The following is a 13,851-nucleotide window of genomic DNA, read 5'->3' on the forward strand; positions in this document are numbered from 1 at the left end:
CTCACACTCACACACATACACACATACTCATACACACATATTCTCACACACACTCAAACATATACACACACTGATATACACACACAAACTCACACACATACACACACACTCGCACATATAAACACACACTGATAACACACACACACACACACACACACTGCCAAACAGGGGCTCAGAGTCCTAGTATGCCAGTCAGGTCCTGTCCAGGTGTTCCTGCGGGTGAGACCATTCAAGGTGGGGCTGAACGCTGCACAAGCTTCCAGGACCCAGACCCCGGGGCTAGACAGGATCGTGAGGTGCAGGGCACCCAGGGGCCAGATCAGACGCCATCCCTGGGGGAGTGGTGATGTCCTGCCAGGAGTCTGGGGGTAATGGACCAGCCAGCAGCACCCCTGTTTAGGGGAAGAGACGGTTCTGAGCTCCCGCGTCCAAGTGTGGATAGTTCTGAACCCCAGCGATAGCACAGCAGAGAGGGTGTTTGCCCTGTATGCGGCCAACTCAGGTTCGAGTCTCAGAATCTCATAGGGTCCCCTGAGCACCACCAGAAGTGACCCCTGAGCATTGCCAGGTGTGGATCCTAGAAAAAAGTGGACAGAGAACAGGCTAGCGGTCTGCATGGACAGTCCCAGAACCTGCAGAGTTGGACCCTGCGTGGATTTGGACCCCCCCCAGGGGAGCACTGTGGATTGCCCTCCTGGGTGCTTGGGGGCTGCATGGAGCTGCATCACAGCGCCCCCTACAGGGAGCGACAGGCAGGACTGGGCAAGCCTCGGAGCAGCCAGAAATCCCGGGGTCCCAGCGTCTCCCTTCCTGCCCCCTCAGGATTTTCAGAGTATGGCCCTGCCCCTCCAGATCTCCCCACTTCACATTGTGGGGCAGAGCATGGACCCTCCCTAATTTAAATGGGGGGCTGTCCTGGGCCGGAGAGAGAGGACAGCAGGTAAAGCGCTTGCCTGGCAAACAGCTGACCCGGGTTCAATCCCCAGCAGCACATTGGTCCCTGAGCCCCTCCCCCCCAGGTGTGATCCCCGAGCACAGCCCAGGTGTGAACCAAACCCCAGTCTCCAGAACTGGGGTGCCAGAGAGCTAGCTCGACAGGGACACAGGCTCTGCATGCAGGAGGTGATCTCTGGCTTCTGCCCCCCAAGTACAGAGCCTGAGGGTCACCCCTGAGCACTACTGGTATGGCCCCAAAACAAGCCAAAAAGTTGGGGGGGGCTCCCTCAGCTCAGCCAGTCTTTCCATACCCAACAGTCACTGTTCTCCGGGATACCTTGATATTCATTTTTGGTTTGGGGGTGACACAAGGAAGTGCTCAGGGCAGAGTATGATGGGGGGACATAGGACTCTAGTCCTTTGAGCCCTCTCCCCGATACCTTTTTTTCAGGGGGGGAGCATATTCTGCAATGCTCAAGGGTTACTCCTGGTTCTGCACTCAGAAATTCCCCGTGACTGAGGCTGGAGCAATAGCACAGTGGGTAGGGCATTTGCCTTGCACGCAGTCAACCCAGGTTCGATTCCCAGCATCCCATATGGTCCCCTGAGAACTGCCAGGGGTGATTCCTGAGTGCAGAGCCAGGAGGAACCCCTGTGCGTCACCAGGTGTGATCCAAAAAGCAAAAAAAAAAAAAGAAAGAAATTCCCTGTGACAGTGCTGGGGGACCCTTTGGGATGCCGGGGATTGAACTGGGGTCTGCCACGTACAAGGGAAGCACCTCCCTGCTGTACTATCGTTCCGGCCCTCGCCAACCAATACCTTTTAAGCTCAGAGTGGTGCCCAGTGCAGTCACAGGTGTGGGCACCCCCTGAGATTTTGGGGCCACATAGAGTGCCCAGGCCGTGCCCATCTTCTTCCCCAAGAAAGTGGGCAGACTCTGGGCAGCACCAGCAAACTCCCTCCCTGGCACCATCCTGTAGACCCCAGCCTGCCTGATGAAGTCCCCCTATGGTGTGGTGCTCAGTGCTCAGTGCTCATGGCCGAGCCTGCTGGGAGTCGGCCCAGGAGCCCAAGGCATGGCCAGAGCTTGTCAATGTGGTCCAGGGTTATGCAAAATAAAGGTCAAGGGGGCTGGAGAGATAGCACAGCGGGGAGGGCGTTTGCCTTGCACGCGGCCAACCCGGGTTCGATTCCCAGCATCCCATATGGTCCCCTGAGCACCGCCAGGAGTGATTCCTGAGTGCAGAGCCAGGAGTAACCCCTGAGCATCGCCGGGTGTGACCCAAAAAGCAAAAAAAAAAAAAGTAAATAAAGGTCAAGGCCCTGACCCGAAGCACCCTGTGGGGTTTCTAAAAAATGAAGCTTGTTCCTGTCAGCCCCTCTGGGATGGGTGCCAGCCGCCTCCCCACCCACATCCCAGCAGGAAGCTGGGTCTGGCTTCATCCCAGCCTGTGCTTGCACTGGGTCCAGGCAGCAAAGGGGATGCAGAGGGCCTGGCCTGGGGTGTCCTTCCCTCCTGGGAATGTCCACTGGCTGCCCCACCCTTCTGGCCCCTCCGAGACCCAGGAAGCACCTCTGGCCAGTTGGGCTGCCGCATTCCCAGCGCGAATGGTGTGGGAGGGAAGGGCCTGACCTGGCCCGCGGGGCAGGGAAGAAAAGCCCTGGGCAGCAGGGGACCAGCAGCCCCACGCCCCTGTCACCAGAGCCCCAGAACCCCAAGTCACCCCCACTTCTTTCCTGCCCTCTCGCTCTCTCCTTGCACCATCCCGGTCAGGGTGGGGGGGTGGGGGTGAGGGGGTTGGAAATCTTGCCAAGTGTTTCCGCTCCGCAGGAGTTGCTGGGAGTTGCCTCACCCTTCCTGGATTTGGCAAAGGGTGAATCATCCGCTCTGAGTGGCTGGCTGGTGTCCAGGTGGGGCCCCATAAATAGGGCTCCCAGGCCAGCTCCGCACTGCCCACACCCCACCCCCTCCGGCCCGCAGGACGCAGCAGCTGCTGCCGCAGCAGTGCCCGCCTCTGCCCCGCGCTGACCATGCCCCGGTGTGTGCTGTGGTGGGGCCTCGCCCTGCTGGGGGCCCTGCAGGTCCAGGCCAAGCCCCCCTCCCAGCCGGACCGGGTCCCGGCTCCGTCCCTGCTCAAGATCCCTCTGCAGCCCGACTTCGAGGATGACCAGGTGAGAGGCCAGTGGGCGGTCCAGGAAGGAGGGGGGGGCATGGGGAGACAGTGAAGGGATGGCCAGAGGGGACAGCGCTTGCCTTGCATTGCAGGTGTCCAGGGGTCTGTCCCCTGCAGCCCTCTGAGCCCTGCCAGGAGTGGCCCTGAGCGCAGAATCAGGAGTGACCCCGCCCAAAAAAAATCCACAAAATAGTACAAACAAAATAAAAGGCAAGGGCATAGGGGTGAGTCCTGCCACACAACAGGTCCAGGGCTCTGAGTTTGATCCCCGGCCTTGCATGGCCCCCCAACCCCCAAGCCTCACTAGGTCAGGACCCTTTACAAAACAAAACAAACACTGTCCTCCTGTAGTTCATCGATTTGCTCGAGGGGGCCCAGTAACATCTCCATTTTTTTGAGACTTGCTGTTACTATGTTTGTCATATTGAATATATATTCATATATATTCAATATTGAATATTGGATATGTCATGCCAGGCTTTGCCGTGCAGGCGAGATACTCTTGGTAGCTTGCCGGGCTCTCCGAGAGGGGCGGAGGAATCGAACCCGGCTCGGCCGGACTGGCTGCAACCCTTTACAAAACTTTTTTTTTTTTTCTGTTTGGGTCACACCCGGCTTTGCACAGGGGTTTCTCCTGGCTCACGCACTAAGGAATTACTCCTGGCGGTTCGCAGGGGACCAGATGGGATGCTGGGAATCGAACCCGGGTCGGCAGCATGCAAGGCAAACGCCCTATGCTCTGTGCTATCGCTCCAGCCCCACAAATTTTTTTAACAGTGGGGTGTGTGGGGAGGAGGGAGCAAGGGAACACCAGGGAAGGAAGGGAGGGCAAGATTGGTGTTGGGATATTTTAAGCCCAAGACTCAACTGTCAATAACTTTTTCCATCATGGTTCTTTGTTTTTATTTATTTATTTATTTATTTATTGCTTTTTGGGTCACACCTGGCGATGCACAGGGGTTACTCCTGGCTCTGCACTCAGGAGTTACTCCTGGCGGTGCTCAGGGGACCATATGGGATGCTGGGAATCGAACCCGGGTCGGCCGCGTGCAAGGCAAACGCCCTACCCGCTGTGCTATCTCTCCAGCCCCCCATCATGGTTCTTTGATTAAATAATTTTTTAAAAGTTTAATAGTCTTAGGAGCGATAGCACAGCAGGTAGGGCGTTTGCCTTGCACGCAGCCAACTCAGGTTCGATCCCTAGTATCTCATATGATCCCCCGAGCACCGCCAGGAATAATTCCTGAGCGCAGAGCCAAGAGGAACCCCTGAGCATCGCTGGGTGTGACCCAAAAAGCACAAAAAATAAATAAATAAAAGAAGGGGGAGGAAGAAGGATGGGACTTGGGGAACCCCTGATCCCCAGCTGAGGCTCAGTCTGTCCTTGGGTCCCTGATGGAATCTGCACCTCATGTTCCCCTTTGTCCCCAACCTGAAACTGGTGTCCTCTGTGAGGGCCCCGAGTCCCCACAGCACCCATTTCAGCACCTCCTTCAGGCTCCCTGCTCAGTGGGGCACCCCTTCCTGCCAGAGCCGGGGCCCCTCCCGGGCCCATGGCTCCCAGCCCCATCAGTGCCAGCCCCGATGCCCGGTGAGGCCCTGCTGCCCATTGAGCGGCGCCCACGGGACAGCCGAGCAGGTGCGGGCTGTTGCTTCCTGCGACGCTGGCAGCTGAGAGCCTGCCATCGCTGCCCTGCAGTTCCAGGGGAAGTGGTACGTGGTGGGTCTGGCGGGGAACAACGTCCACAAAGAAACTGAAAACCAGACTAAGATGTACGCCACCGTCTACGAGCTGGAGGACGACGGCAGCTACAACGTCACTTCCATCCTGCAGCGGTGAGCCCCTCTGCGGGACGGGCCCCCGGGACCGCGAAGGAGGGCTGATGTCACAGCCGGGGCCCAAGGGAGGGAGGACGCCGCCTCTGCCCTGCTGGGGTTGCTCACTCACTCACTCATTCACTCACTCACTCATTCACTCACTCATTCATTCACTCGCTCTTTTTTTTTTCTTTTTGGGTCACCCCCGGCGATGCACAGGGGTTACTCCTGGCTCTGCACTCAGGAGTTACTCCTGGCGGTGCTCGGGAGACCAGATGGGATGCTGGGAATCGAACCTGTGTCGGCCACATGCAAGGCAAACACTATCACTCCAACCCCTCATTCACTCACTCACTCACTCATTGTCACTTACTCCTTTACTCATTTATTTCTTCACTCATTCACTTGTTTATTCACTCACTGATTCACTCACTTATATGTTCACTTATTCACTTATTTAGTCAGTGATTTGCTTGTTTTCTTACTAATTCACTCATTTATTTGTTCATTCACTCACTCACTCATTCTCTCACTTGTTCAGTCATTTGTTCCCTCCCTCGGTTCTTCAAGCAGCAGTCCTTAGTCCCTCCAGCACAAAAGCGGAACTGGGGGACAGACTGGCATCAGGAAACAGGCAGAGGGCTCAGGGGGTCAGGCTGGGGCTGGGCCCTGGAGGAGCCCTTGAGCCTCAGAGGAGGTTCTAGCCACAGAACCCAGGGACCACCACGCTGGCCAGCCGCAGGCTCCCAGCTGGGAGGGTCCTGGGAAGGGGGTGCAGAGAAGAGGAAGAGGCAGGGGGAGCCGGGCCACTCATGCTGGGCTCTGGCACCGGGAGTGCGGCTGGAGCAAGGAGCAGGAACAGGTTTGGGGAGAAGGGTTCTGGGGTGCCCAGGTACAGGGCGTGGCGCAGGTGAGCGGTCAGAGTTAGGGGGAGATGAGACTGGAAGGAGGAAATGCCAGGCATGGAGGCATCAGGAGTCAGCAGGCAGCGGTGCCGAGGGCCGAGCAGGCAGGGTGGGCCTCGAGGGGCTCTGACGGGAGACGGAGGGGGTGGGTTGTCTTGGGCCTCAGCCTTCTGCCCCTTCCAGGGCCCCCCTGGCCTGAGTGCCCTCCCTCTCCCTCCCCCATCCTCAGGGAGGAGCACTGTGATATCTGGGTCAGAACCTTCGAGCCCAGCTTCCAGCCTGGCCAGTTCAACCTGGGCAACATCCAAAGTGAGTTCTGGGCGAGGAGGCCTCAGATTGGGGGCAGGGATGCTCTTCCTGGTGGGGGGCTTTGCAGAGATGCTGGTGTGGGGGGCTGCTTCCTCCCGCCCGGCTGAGCCAACTATGCACGTGTCCCCCCCCAGACTACCCCCAGCTGCTGAGCTACACCGTGCGTGTGGTGTCCACGGACTACAACGAGACAGCCATGGTGTTCTTCAAGAAAGTGGGCAGGGACCACAGGGAGCACTTCAAGGTCACCCTCTACGGTGGGTACTCCCCTCACTCTCGGGGCGACCCTCTATGGGTGCCCCCTCATTCTCAGGATGACTCTGGATGGTGGGTGCTTCCCCAAGGGGGCCCTCTCTGGAGCTCCCCCTACTCTTGGGGTGATCCTCTCTGGTAAGTGCTCCCCCCTCTCAGGGTGACCCTTTACAATGGGTGCCCCACCCTCAGGGTGACTCTCAGGCTGGGGAGAAAAGGATCGTCCCCTCCCACACCCCGAGGCCTAGTGTGGCTGCAGCTCTGCTCTGGGGGGGGGGGGGGGCCCAGGTGCAGGGAGAGGGAGACTCTGAGTAAGGACGGTTCTCAGTGCTCACGGGACTTTCTTGGTCACACACAGGGCGGAACAAACTGCTGAAGCCTGAGCTGAAGGACAATTTCATCCTTTTCGCCAAATCCCTTGGCCTCAGAGACAACAACATCGTCTTTCTGGTCCCCAATGGTAATGGAGGGCAGGAGGGGGGTATGGGTGATGCCCACGCCCCTGGTGTAGGTGGGGAGAGACTGCACCCCTGCTCTGGGCTCAGATGCCCCCGGCAGCATCTTGGGTTCAGTAAGATCCTGGGCCCCACTCCCTGGCAGTGAGCCCAGGTGTGTCCAGGTGGGAAAGGGGGTTAGAGGTCGCACTGGCCAGGGCCACTGCCCCTCAGTGCCCAGACCCACGCTGGCCGAGGCCACCTCCTGAATCTTTGCATCACCTCCAGCTTGGTTCTCGGACCACTTTGCTCCCTAGTGCTGAGGGGCTTCGGGGCCCCACGGGTAATGCTGCACGTGTGGCCAGGGTGTCCTGGCCTCACTCGCTCCCTCTGGAGTCGGGGTACCCCCGGCCTATTCATGTCAGGTATTTTTTCCCAGTTCCCTTTAGGGGTTCTCGGGTCTGCTCTCAAGCTGGAGCCTGGTTCTCAGGGGTCACAACTCACCCCACCCACTTTCTCCCCCAGATCAGTGCATCGATTAAGGAGTAAAAGCAGGACCAGGCTGAAGGGAGCCAGGGGGCCCACTTTTGCCCTCCCCCTCCTGTCTGTCCACCCGGTCCTGTCTTCCTCCCGCCAGCCTCAGCCACATGCCACCACCGTGCTCCCAGGCCCGTGCTCCCCTCAGCACTACTGACCGCCCCCCTCGCCTGCTAAATAAACATGTGCCCATGCACCCCGTCTGCTCCTTGACTCCTGGGCCAAGCAGAGAACAGGTCACGGGGTGGGGGGGTGTTGGGCCAAGACCCCAGCCCCGCCCTGACCCATACCCCCAATGTGCAGTAACCTGGCCAGCATGATTGGGGGGATGGGGCCATGCCACACACCCACACCTGACCCCCCGGTGCCTGTTCGTTCTGGTCCTACAGCCCTGGGCCAACCAGAACCCGGGAGCTGGAGGGAACTGGGGGCTGAGGTGCTCCCAGGATCCTTGTGGATATTCGAAATAAACATTCCAGGCCTGGCTGGTGATGGAGGGCTGGGGGCAGGGTTAGGTACAGTCTCCCAGGTTGCAGTTTTCCTGGGCTCTTCCTGCGGGCTCTGATCTGAGAGGAAGGTTCAGGCAAGCTCTAGCCTTTGAGCTAAAGCAAGGGCTCACCTGGAGAGTGATAGTACAGTGTGTAGGGTGTTTGCCTTGCTTGCAGCTGACCTGGGTTCGATCCCCAGCGTCTCCTATGGTCCCCCAAGCACTGCCATGATTGCTTCCCGAGTGAAGAACTAGAAGTGACCCCTGAGCACCACCGAGGGTGACCCCTCCAAAGAAATGAAAGGGCATCCCAGGAAGGGGGCCCCTGCCTGCTCTCCATCCTTAATGGGGTGAGAAATGAGGCTTTGACTGGTTCCAGTTCCTCCTGCTCCCTCCCCCTTCCCCCTCCCCCTCTGCCCAGCGTCAGACTGCACCAGTCAGCTGATTGGGGTTCAGGGTTCAGTCCTTGAAATTTTTTTGGAGATGCTAGCCTTGATGTGGGCCTCGCATGGTGCGGCCAGCCCTGCCCAGTTCTCCATCGGGGTACAGACCAGTTCAAAGCTAAAGAGTCCCTCTGCCTGGTCCCCATGATGGGGACAGACTCTAAATAAGGAGGACTGGGCGGGCTGTCTCCCTGGGCAGGGCTGGTTCTTGGAGAGTCTTACTGGGACCATGGCTTTTCACCAGCCCAGAGAGAGAGGATGACTCCCTGTCCCCAGATGGGCACAGACCTCGTGTCCAGAGGTGGCACAGAGACAGCAGAGCATGGGTCACTGATGTGGACACAAGGCATGGGCGTCTTTCTGAGCTCTGGCTTGTCCCCTGAAGGACAGAGGGCCAAGGAGAAAGGCAGTCACAGATGTGAGACCAGGGGCTGGAGTGATAGTACAAAGCATTTACCTCGCACAAACCGACCTGGGTTCAATCCTCGGCATCCCATAGGGTCCCCCTGAGCGCCACCAGAAGAGATCCCTTAGTACCGGGAGTAAGCCCTTGAGCACTGCTGGGTGTGACCCAAAAAACAAAGTAAAAAACAAAGCAAAACAACAACTACATGTATTTTGTCCCCGCGGAGGAGTCGGCTACAACCTGGAGGTGCCCAGCCACGGAGGGCTAGAATCTCCTTGGACAGCCGGACAGTCTGGAGCCGGGGAGAGACTCTGGGCTAGGGAAGTGGGCGGGACCCTGGAGGAGGAGCCTGGAGGTGGGGCGGGGCCGACCTCTCTCCGCTTGCCTAGTGGAGAAGACGCGAGATTTGGGCGGAGCTCTGTCCTTGGGGGCGGAGCCTAAGCAGAAGAGGGCGGGGCTTCGGGTTGAGGTGGGGCGGGGGCGGGGGCAGAGTAGGGGAGGAAGAGTGAGAATTGGGCGGGGCCGTGGCCAGGACCTGGAGGCGGAATGGGAAGACTAATGGGGGCGTGGCCCAGGTCAGGAGGTGGGATTGGAAGACTGCTGGGGCGTGTCCCTGGTCTGGAGGCGGGGTTGGAAGGCGTCTGGGGCGTGGCCTGGGTCTGGAGGCGGGGTTGAAAGGCGTCTGGGGCGTGGCCTGGGTCTGGAGGCGGGGTTGGAAGGCGTCTGGGGGCGTGGCCCGCGTCCGGAGGCGGGATTGGAAGGCGTCGGGGGCGTGGCCCGCGTCCGGAGGCGGGATTGGAAGGCGTCGGGGGCGTGGCCCGGGTCTGGAGGCGGGATTGGAAAGCTAATGAGGGCGTGGCCCGGGTCAGGAGGTGGGATTGGAAGACTGCTGGGGCGTGTCCCTGGTCTGGAGGCGGAATTGGAAGGCGTCTGGGGCGTGGCCTGGGTCTGGAGGCGGGGTTGAAAGGCGTCTGGGGCGTGGCCCGGGTCAGGAGGTGGGATTGGAAGACTGCTGGGGCGTGTCCCTGGTCTGGAGGCGGAATTGGAAGGCGTCTGGGGCGTGGCCTGGGTCTGGAGGCGGGGTTGAAAGGCGTCTGGGGCGTGGCCCGGGTCTGGAGGCGGGGTTGGAAGGCGTCTGGGGGCGTGGCCCGCGTCCGGAGGCGGGATTGGAAGGCGTCGGGGGCGTGGCCCGCGTCCGGAGGCGGGATTGGAAGGCGTCTGGGGCGTGGCCCGGGTCTGGAGGCGGGGTTGGAAGGCGGATGGGGGCGTGGCCCGCGTCCGGAGGCGGGATTGGAAGGCGTCTGGGGCGTGGCCCGCGTCCGGAGGCGGGATTGGAAGGCGTCGGGGGCGTGGCCTGGGTCTGGAGGCGGGGTTGAAAGGCGTCTGGGGCGTGGCCCGGGTCTGGAGGCGGGGTTGGAAGGCGTCTGGGGGCGTGGCCCGCGTCCGGAGGCGGGATTGGAAGGCGTCGGGGGCGTGGCCCGCGTCCGGAGGCGGGATTGGAAGGCGTCTGGGGCGTGGCCCGGGTCTGGAGGCGGGGTTGGAAGGCGGATGGGGGCGTGGCCCGCGTCCGGAGGCGGGATTGGAAGGCGTCTGGGGCGTGGCCCGCGTCCGGAGGCGGGATTGGAAGGCGTCGGGGGCGTGGCCCGGGTCTGGAGGCGGGGTTGGAAGGCGGATGGGGGCGTGATCCTTGCACCTCCTCTTTGGGGGCGGGACCGCGCGCCAGCTTGAGTCCCGCCGCGGCGTCCCGCCCTTCCGGTCCCGCGGCCGGTCCACCGCATCTGCTTTCCGCCCGGCGCGGGCAGTGGGCGCGACAGTCGCCTCGTTCCGGCGTCGCGAGGCCCTTCCGGCGCACAAGCACGCAATGTCGGGCCCCAACGGGGACCTGGGCATGCCGGTGGAGGCGGACGTGGAAGGCGAGGACGACAGCTTCGGGGAAGCAGGTGACCGGCGGGCTGCCGACGCGACCGTTGCTCTCTCGGGGCGCCCTCCCGGGAAGCGGGACAGGGCCGCGGTGCGGGAGTGGAGGTTCCGCAGAGCCCGCCCCGCCCCCGACCAGCGGCGAGCTGCGAGCTGCAGGCGCCTTCTCGGGGCTCAGGGCGAGCACCGGCCCGTGGGTCCCTGGGAACGGCAGCCTCGGAGGACTGTGGGCTGCAGGGGTGCTCGGCCTTTTGGGGTTTGCTCGCACCGCAGTGCAGAGGGGCCTCCCGGCAGGCTGGCTAGGACGTTTTGACTTGGAGAGGGGAGTGGGCGCTTTCTGGGAGGGCCACGCCCACCCTGCTGAGTCAGCGTCTCCGGCCCACCTTTGCACGACTAGCCGCAGCCTTGAGACCAGCGTGCTCTGCCTGTGAAGCTGCCGTCAGGGGTGGGGGATTGCGGGGAGTGTACCGAGGCAGCCGCTAGCTCCCACCTCCCCGTCTCCAGCCTGGTTCTCTGCAAAATAAGCATCGTGATGCGGTACCTCCTGCGTTTGAGATGTGTCAGGATGAGATGGAAGATGCGTGAAAAATATGTAGTGGGTTCCTACGTGCAGATGTTTAGGAAGTGGTTATTATCCTCCCTCGTATAATAAGGCTAATTCATTTATCGGGAGGTTATTATCCTCCCTAGTATAATAAGGGTAATTCATTTATCGGAAGGCCAGGCCCAGTGGAACGTGGTCTAAAATAGGGAGTCTGTTCTATAGGTTTGGCTGAAATTCACAGCCCTGTAATTGACCTCTTTGACGGGGCTCCTTCTGGGGCTAGCGACATAGGACAGGAGTTCAGGTGCTATAATCTTGCATCCTACTGACTTGTTCAAATCCCAGGCGCCACATAAGATCCCCTAAGCACCCTCAGTAGTAATCTCTGAACTAGGAGTAGCCCCTGAGTACCTCTGAGTACCTGAACAAAACAAGTCCCAGCCAGTGGGGTTCAGTCTAGTCAGAGTTGTATACCCACGACTCATGTCACCGTGGTCTTGGAAGGGTTGAACACTCCACCACCCAGCTTCTACTAAATAAGGGACAGAGACTGGCTAAGAGGGGGTGTTGGTGGGTCTGCCATGGGCACCGCTGGTGGCCAGTGGCCAGAGGTATGTGTGTGGTAGCCGTGAAGGGGCCATCAGGAACAGGCAAGGCTAGGGAAAGCAGATAGGGGAACTGAGAACCGCCCTTAGCACAGATCAAGCCCGCCCCTGGGGTGTATCAGCCGACAGTCTCTGCTTCTGACCCAGCATGTGAAGGTTAGTGAGGCCCTGGCCGGTGACCTGTACGGCCAGGCCAGTCCTTTCAGGCTTCTTCACCGTCGGACTCCTCCTCACCGTGGCCCAGTGACCCCCCGCTTTCCAGACAGGTGGGGTAACTTGCTGTCGGAGGCCGAGCTGGGACCAAGACCCAGTGCCCGGGCTCCCGCTCAGCTGCAGGACTGGCCGCTTTTCCCATTTGTACCCCAGTGCAGGTAGATGCTTAAGATTCATCAAGCTTTTGAGGGGTCTCTGCCCTTCGAGAGATGTGCCAGTTTGGGGCCTGGGTGCTCTCCCCAGACACAGTCACCCCCAAGGCCCAGGCACGCTCCTCCGACCCTGGCCTTGTGCAGATTCAGCCAGCTGGACCCAAGCTTGGTGACTGGCTGAGGGTTTGAGTGAGTCACAGGCTGGCTCGGAGCTGGATCCCGCAGTGGGCACAGGCCCAGACCTTGGGACCTGAGGGACCTTGGGCTGAGGGGTAGGTCAGGAGTGGCTGTGGGGGAGGGAACTAAAGGTTTCTAGTGGAAACCAAGGCAGGCTTCTTGGAAGAGGAGGCATTTCTGAGCTGTTTCTTGAATGACTGTTAGGGTCTGAGGGGACAGGGAGAGGCAAAGGCTTCATTCATTCATTCATTCACTTAACAGATACTGTGAGTGAGGGCACTGGGAATAGAGCAGTGACTGCAGCCATCCCTCTCCCCCATCTCACAGTGCAGGGGGGCTGCAGAGGTGAGGGGCAGGGGACTCAGGAACAGGACATGGCCCGGTCTGGGGCACCAGTGAGGCTCTGTGGGGACATTTGCAGGTGATACATGCAGGCTCAGAGGCCTGGGGGGGTGGAGGGAGGCTGCGGCAGGCGGGGCCCAGGGCGAGAGGCCAGGACACAGCCACAGCTTGGAGGCTTCAGCGTGGGCCGGCAGGGCAGGGCCTGGCTCCGGAAGCTGATCCCAGCAGCAAAGGACAGCAGAGGAGATGTGAGCCTGGGGGGGCGTCCGGAGACCCTTCGTGTGAGCATCCCCAGGAGGGGCTGGAGAGACAGGGCAGTGGGGATGGTGCTTGCCTCGCACATGGCAACCCGGGTTCGATCACCAGCACCCCATAGGGTCTCCCGAGCGCCACCAGGAGTGATCCTGGAGCACAGAGCCAGGAGTAAGTGAGCCCTGAGCACCATCGGGTATCGTCCAAAGACAAAACAAAAGAGGAATAAAGGGTGGACACGCCTTGAACCCTTTCCCCAGCCTCTTTTCCCTGAGCATACACCCACTTCTCGGATGGTGACACTGAGGCCCAGGGAGAGAAAGGGAGAGGCTGGGGGGTGGGGGGTGACAGTATGGAGAGGAGGGTGCTCGCCTTGCATGAGCCTAAGCCCCAGCCTCACATAGGGGTCCCTCTGAGCACCACCAAGAGTGATCCCCGAGCACAGAGCCAGGAGTAAGCGCCGAGCACGACTGGGTGTGGCCCCACCCAGGAAAAATGGGGAAGGGGACTCCAAACCCCCTTGGAGGCAGACTGGGGGTGGCTGGGGGGGCAGCCCGAGCCCCCAGAGACAGGGGACTGTGGGCGCCTCTCTCCTCCCAGAGTACGCGGCCATCAACTCCATGCTGGACCAGATCAACTCGTGCCTGGACCACCTGGAGGAGAAGAACGACCACCTGCACGCGCGCCTGCAGGAGCTGCTGGAGTCCAACCGGCAGGCGCGCCTGGAGTTCCAGCAGCAGCTCAGCGAGAGCCCGGGGGAAGCGCGCTCCTAGGCCCAGCAAGGGCCGCCGCGGCCCACCCACCAGTTAGTTCCCCGCCTGCCTGTCTCTGGGGCGCAGCCCACTCTGCCCGGGCCTGAGTGCCCGCATTAAACAGATCTCTGACATCACCACCCTCTTTCTTGACCCTCTGTACCCCCAGGGGCTGGGGGTGGGGGCAGGAGGGGC

The 13,851-nt window shown here is 60.7% G+C and overlaps 2 protein-coding genes across 2 annotated transcripts; both read left to right on the forward strand.

The window, feature by feature from the left end:
• The first annotated feature begins 2,900 nt into the window (after positions 1 to 2,900).
• LCN2 (lipocalin 2) lies at positions 2,901 to 7,552 on the forward strand. The gene is made up of 6 exons (XM_056108821.1): positions 2,901 to 3,109; positions 4,811 to 4,947; positions 6,064 to 6,143; positions 6,278 to 6,400; positions 6,754 to 6,855; positions 7,355 to 7,552. Exons 1-6 carry the CDS (start codon positions 2,969 to 2,971, stop codon positions 7,369 to 7,371), a joined length of 600 nt encoding a protein of 199 aa, XP_055964796.1. The 5' UTR covers positions 2,901 to 2,968; the 3' UTR covers positions 7,372 to 7,552.
• A 2,877-nt stretch (positions 7,553 to 10,429) lies between these two features.
• On the forward strand, positions 10,430 to 13,793 carry BBLN (bublin coiled coil protein). The gene is made up of 2 exons (XM_056108828.1): positions 10,430 to 10,642; positions 13,505 to 13,793. The coding sequence occupies exons 1-2, from the start codon at positions 10,564 to 10,566 to the stop codon at positions 13,675 to 13,677; spliced, it is 252 nt and encodes an 83-aa protein (XP_055964803.1). The 5' UTR covers positions 10,430 to 10,563; the 3' UTR covers positions 13,678 to 13,793.
• Positions 13,794 to 13,851: the final 58 nt, after the last annotated feature.

Source organism: Sorex fumeus, unplaced genomic scaffold, assembly GCF_029834395.1.
Source record: "Sorex fumeus unplaced genomic scaffold, SorFum_2.1 ptg000233l, whole genome shotgun sequence".
Lineage (NCBI taxonomy): Eukaryota > Metazoa > Chordata > Mammalia > Eulipotyphla > Soricidae > Sorex > Sorex fumeus.

Bases quoted from the DNA above. Each gene is read 5' to 3' on its own strand.
- LCN2 (XM_056108821.1), top strand. From the start codon at position 2,969: ATGCCCCGGTGTGTGCTGTGGTGGGGCCTCGCCCTGCTGGGGGCCCTG. The intron at 6,144-6,277 runs GTGAGTTCTGGG...GTCCCCCCCCAG, and splicing joins CAACCTGGGCAACATCCAAA to ACTACCCCCAGCTGCTGAGC. The intron at 6,401-6,753 runs GTGGGTACTCCC...GGTCACACACAG, and splicing joins CTTCAAGGTCACCCTCTACG to GGCGGAACAAACTGCTGAAG.
- BBLN (XM_056108828.1), top strand. From the start codon at position 10,564: ATGTCGGGCCCCAACGGGGACCTGGGCATGCCGGTGGAGGCGGACGTG. The intron at 10,643-13,504 runs GTGACCGGCGGG...CTCTCCTCCCAG, and splicing joins CGACAGCTTCGGGGAAGCAG to AGTACGCGGCCATCAACTCC.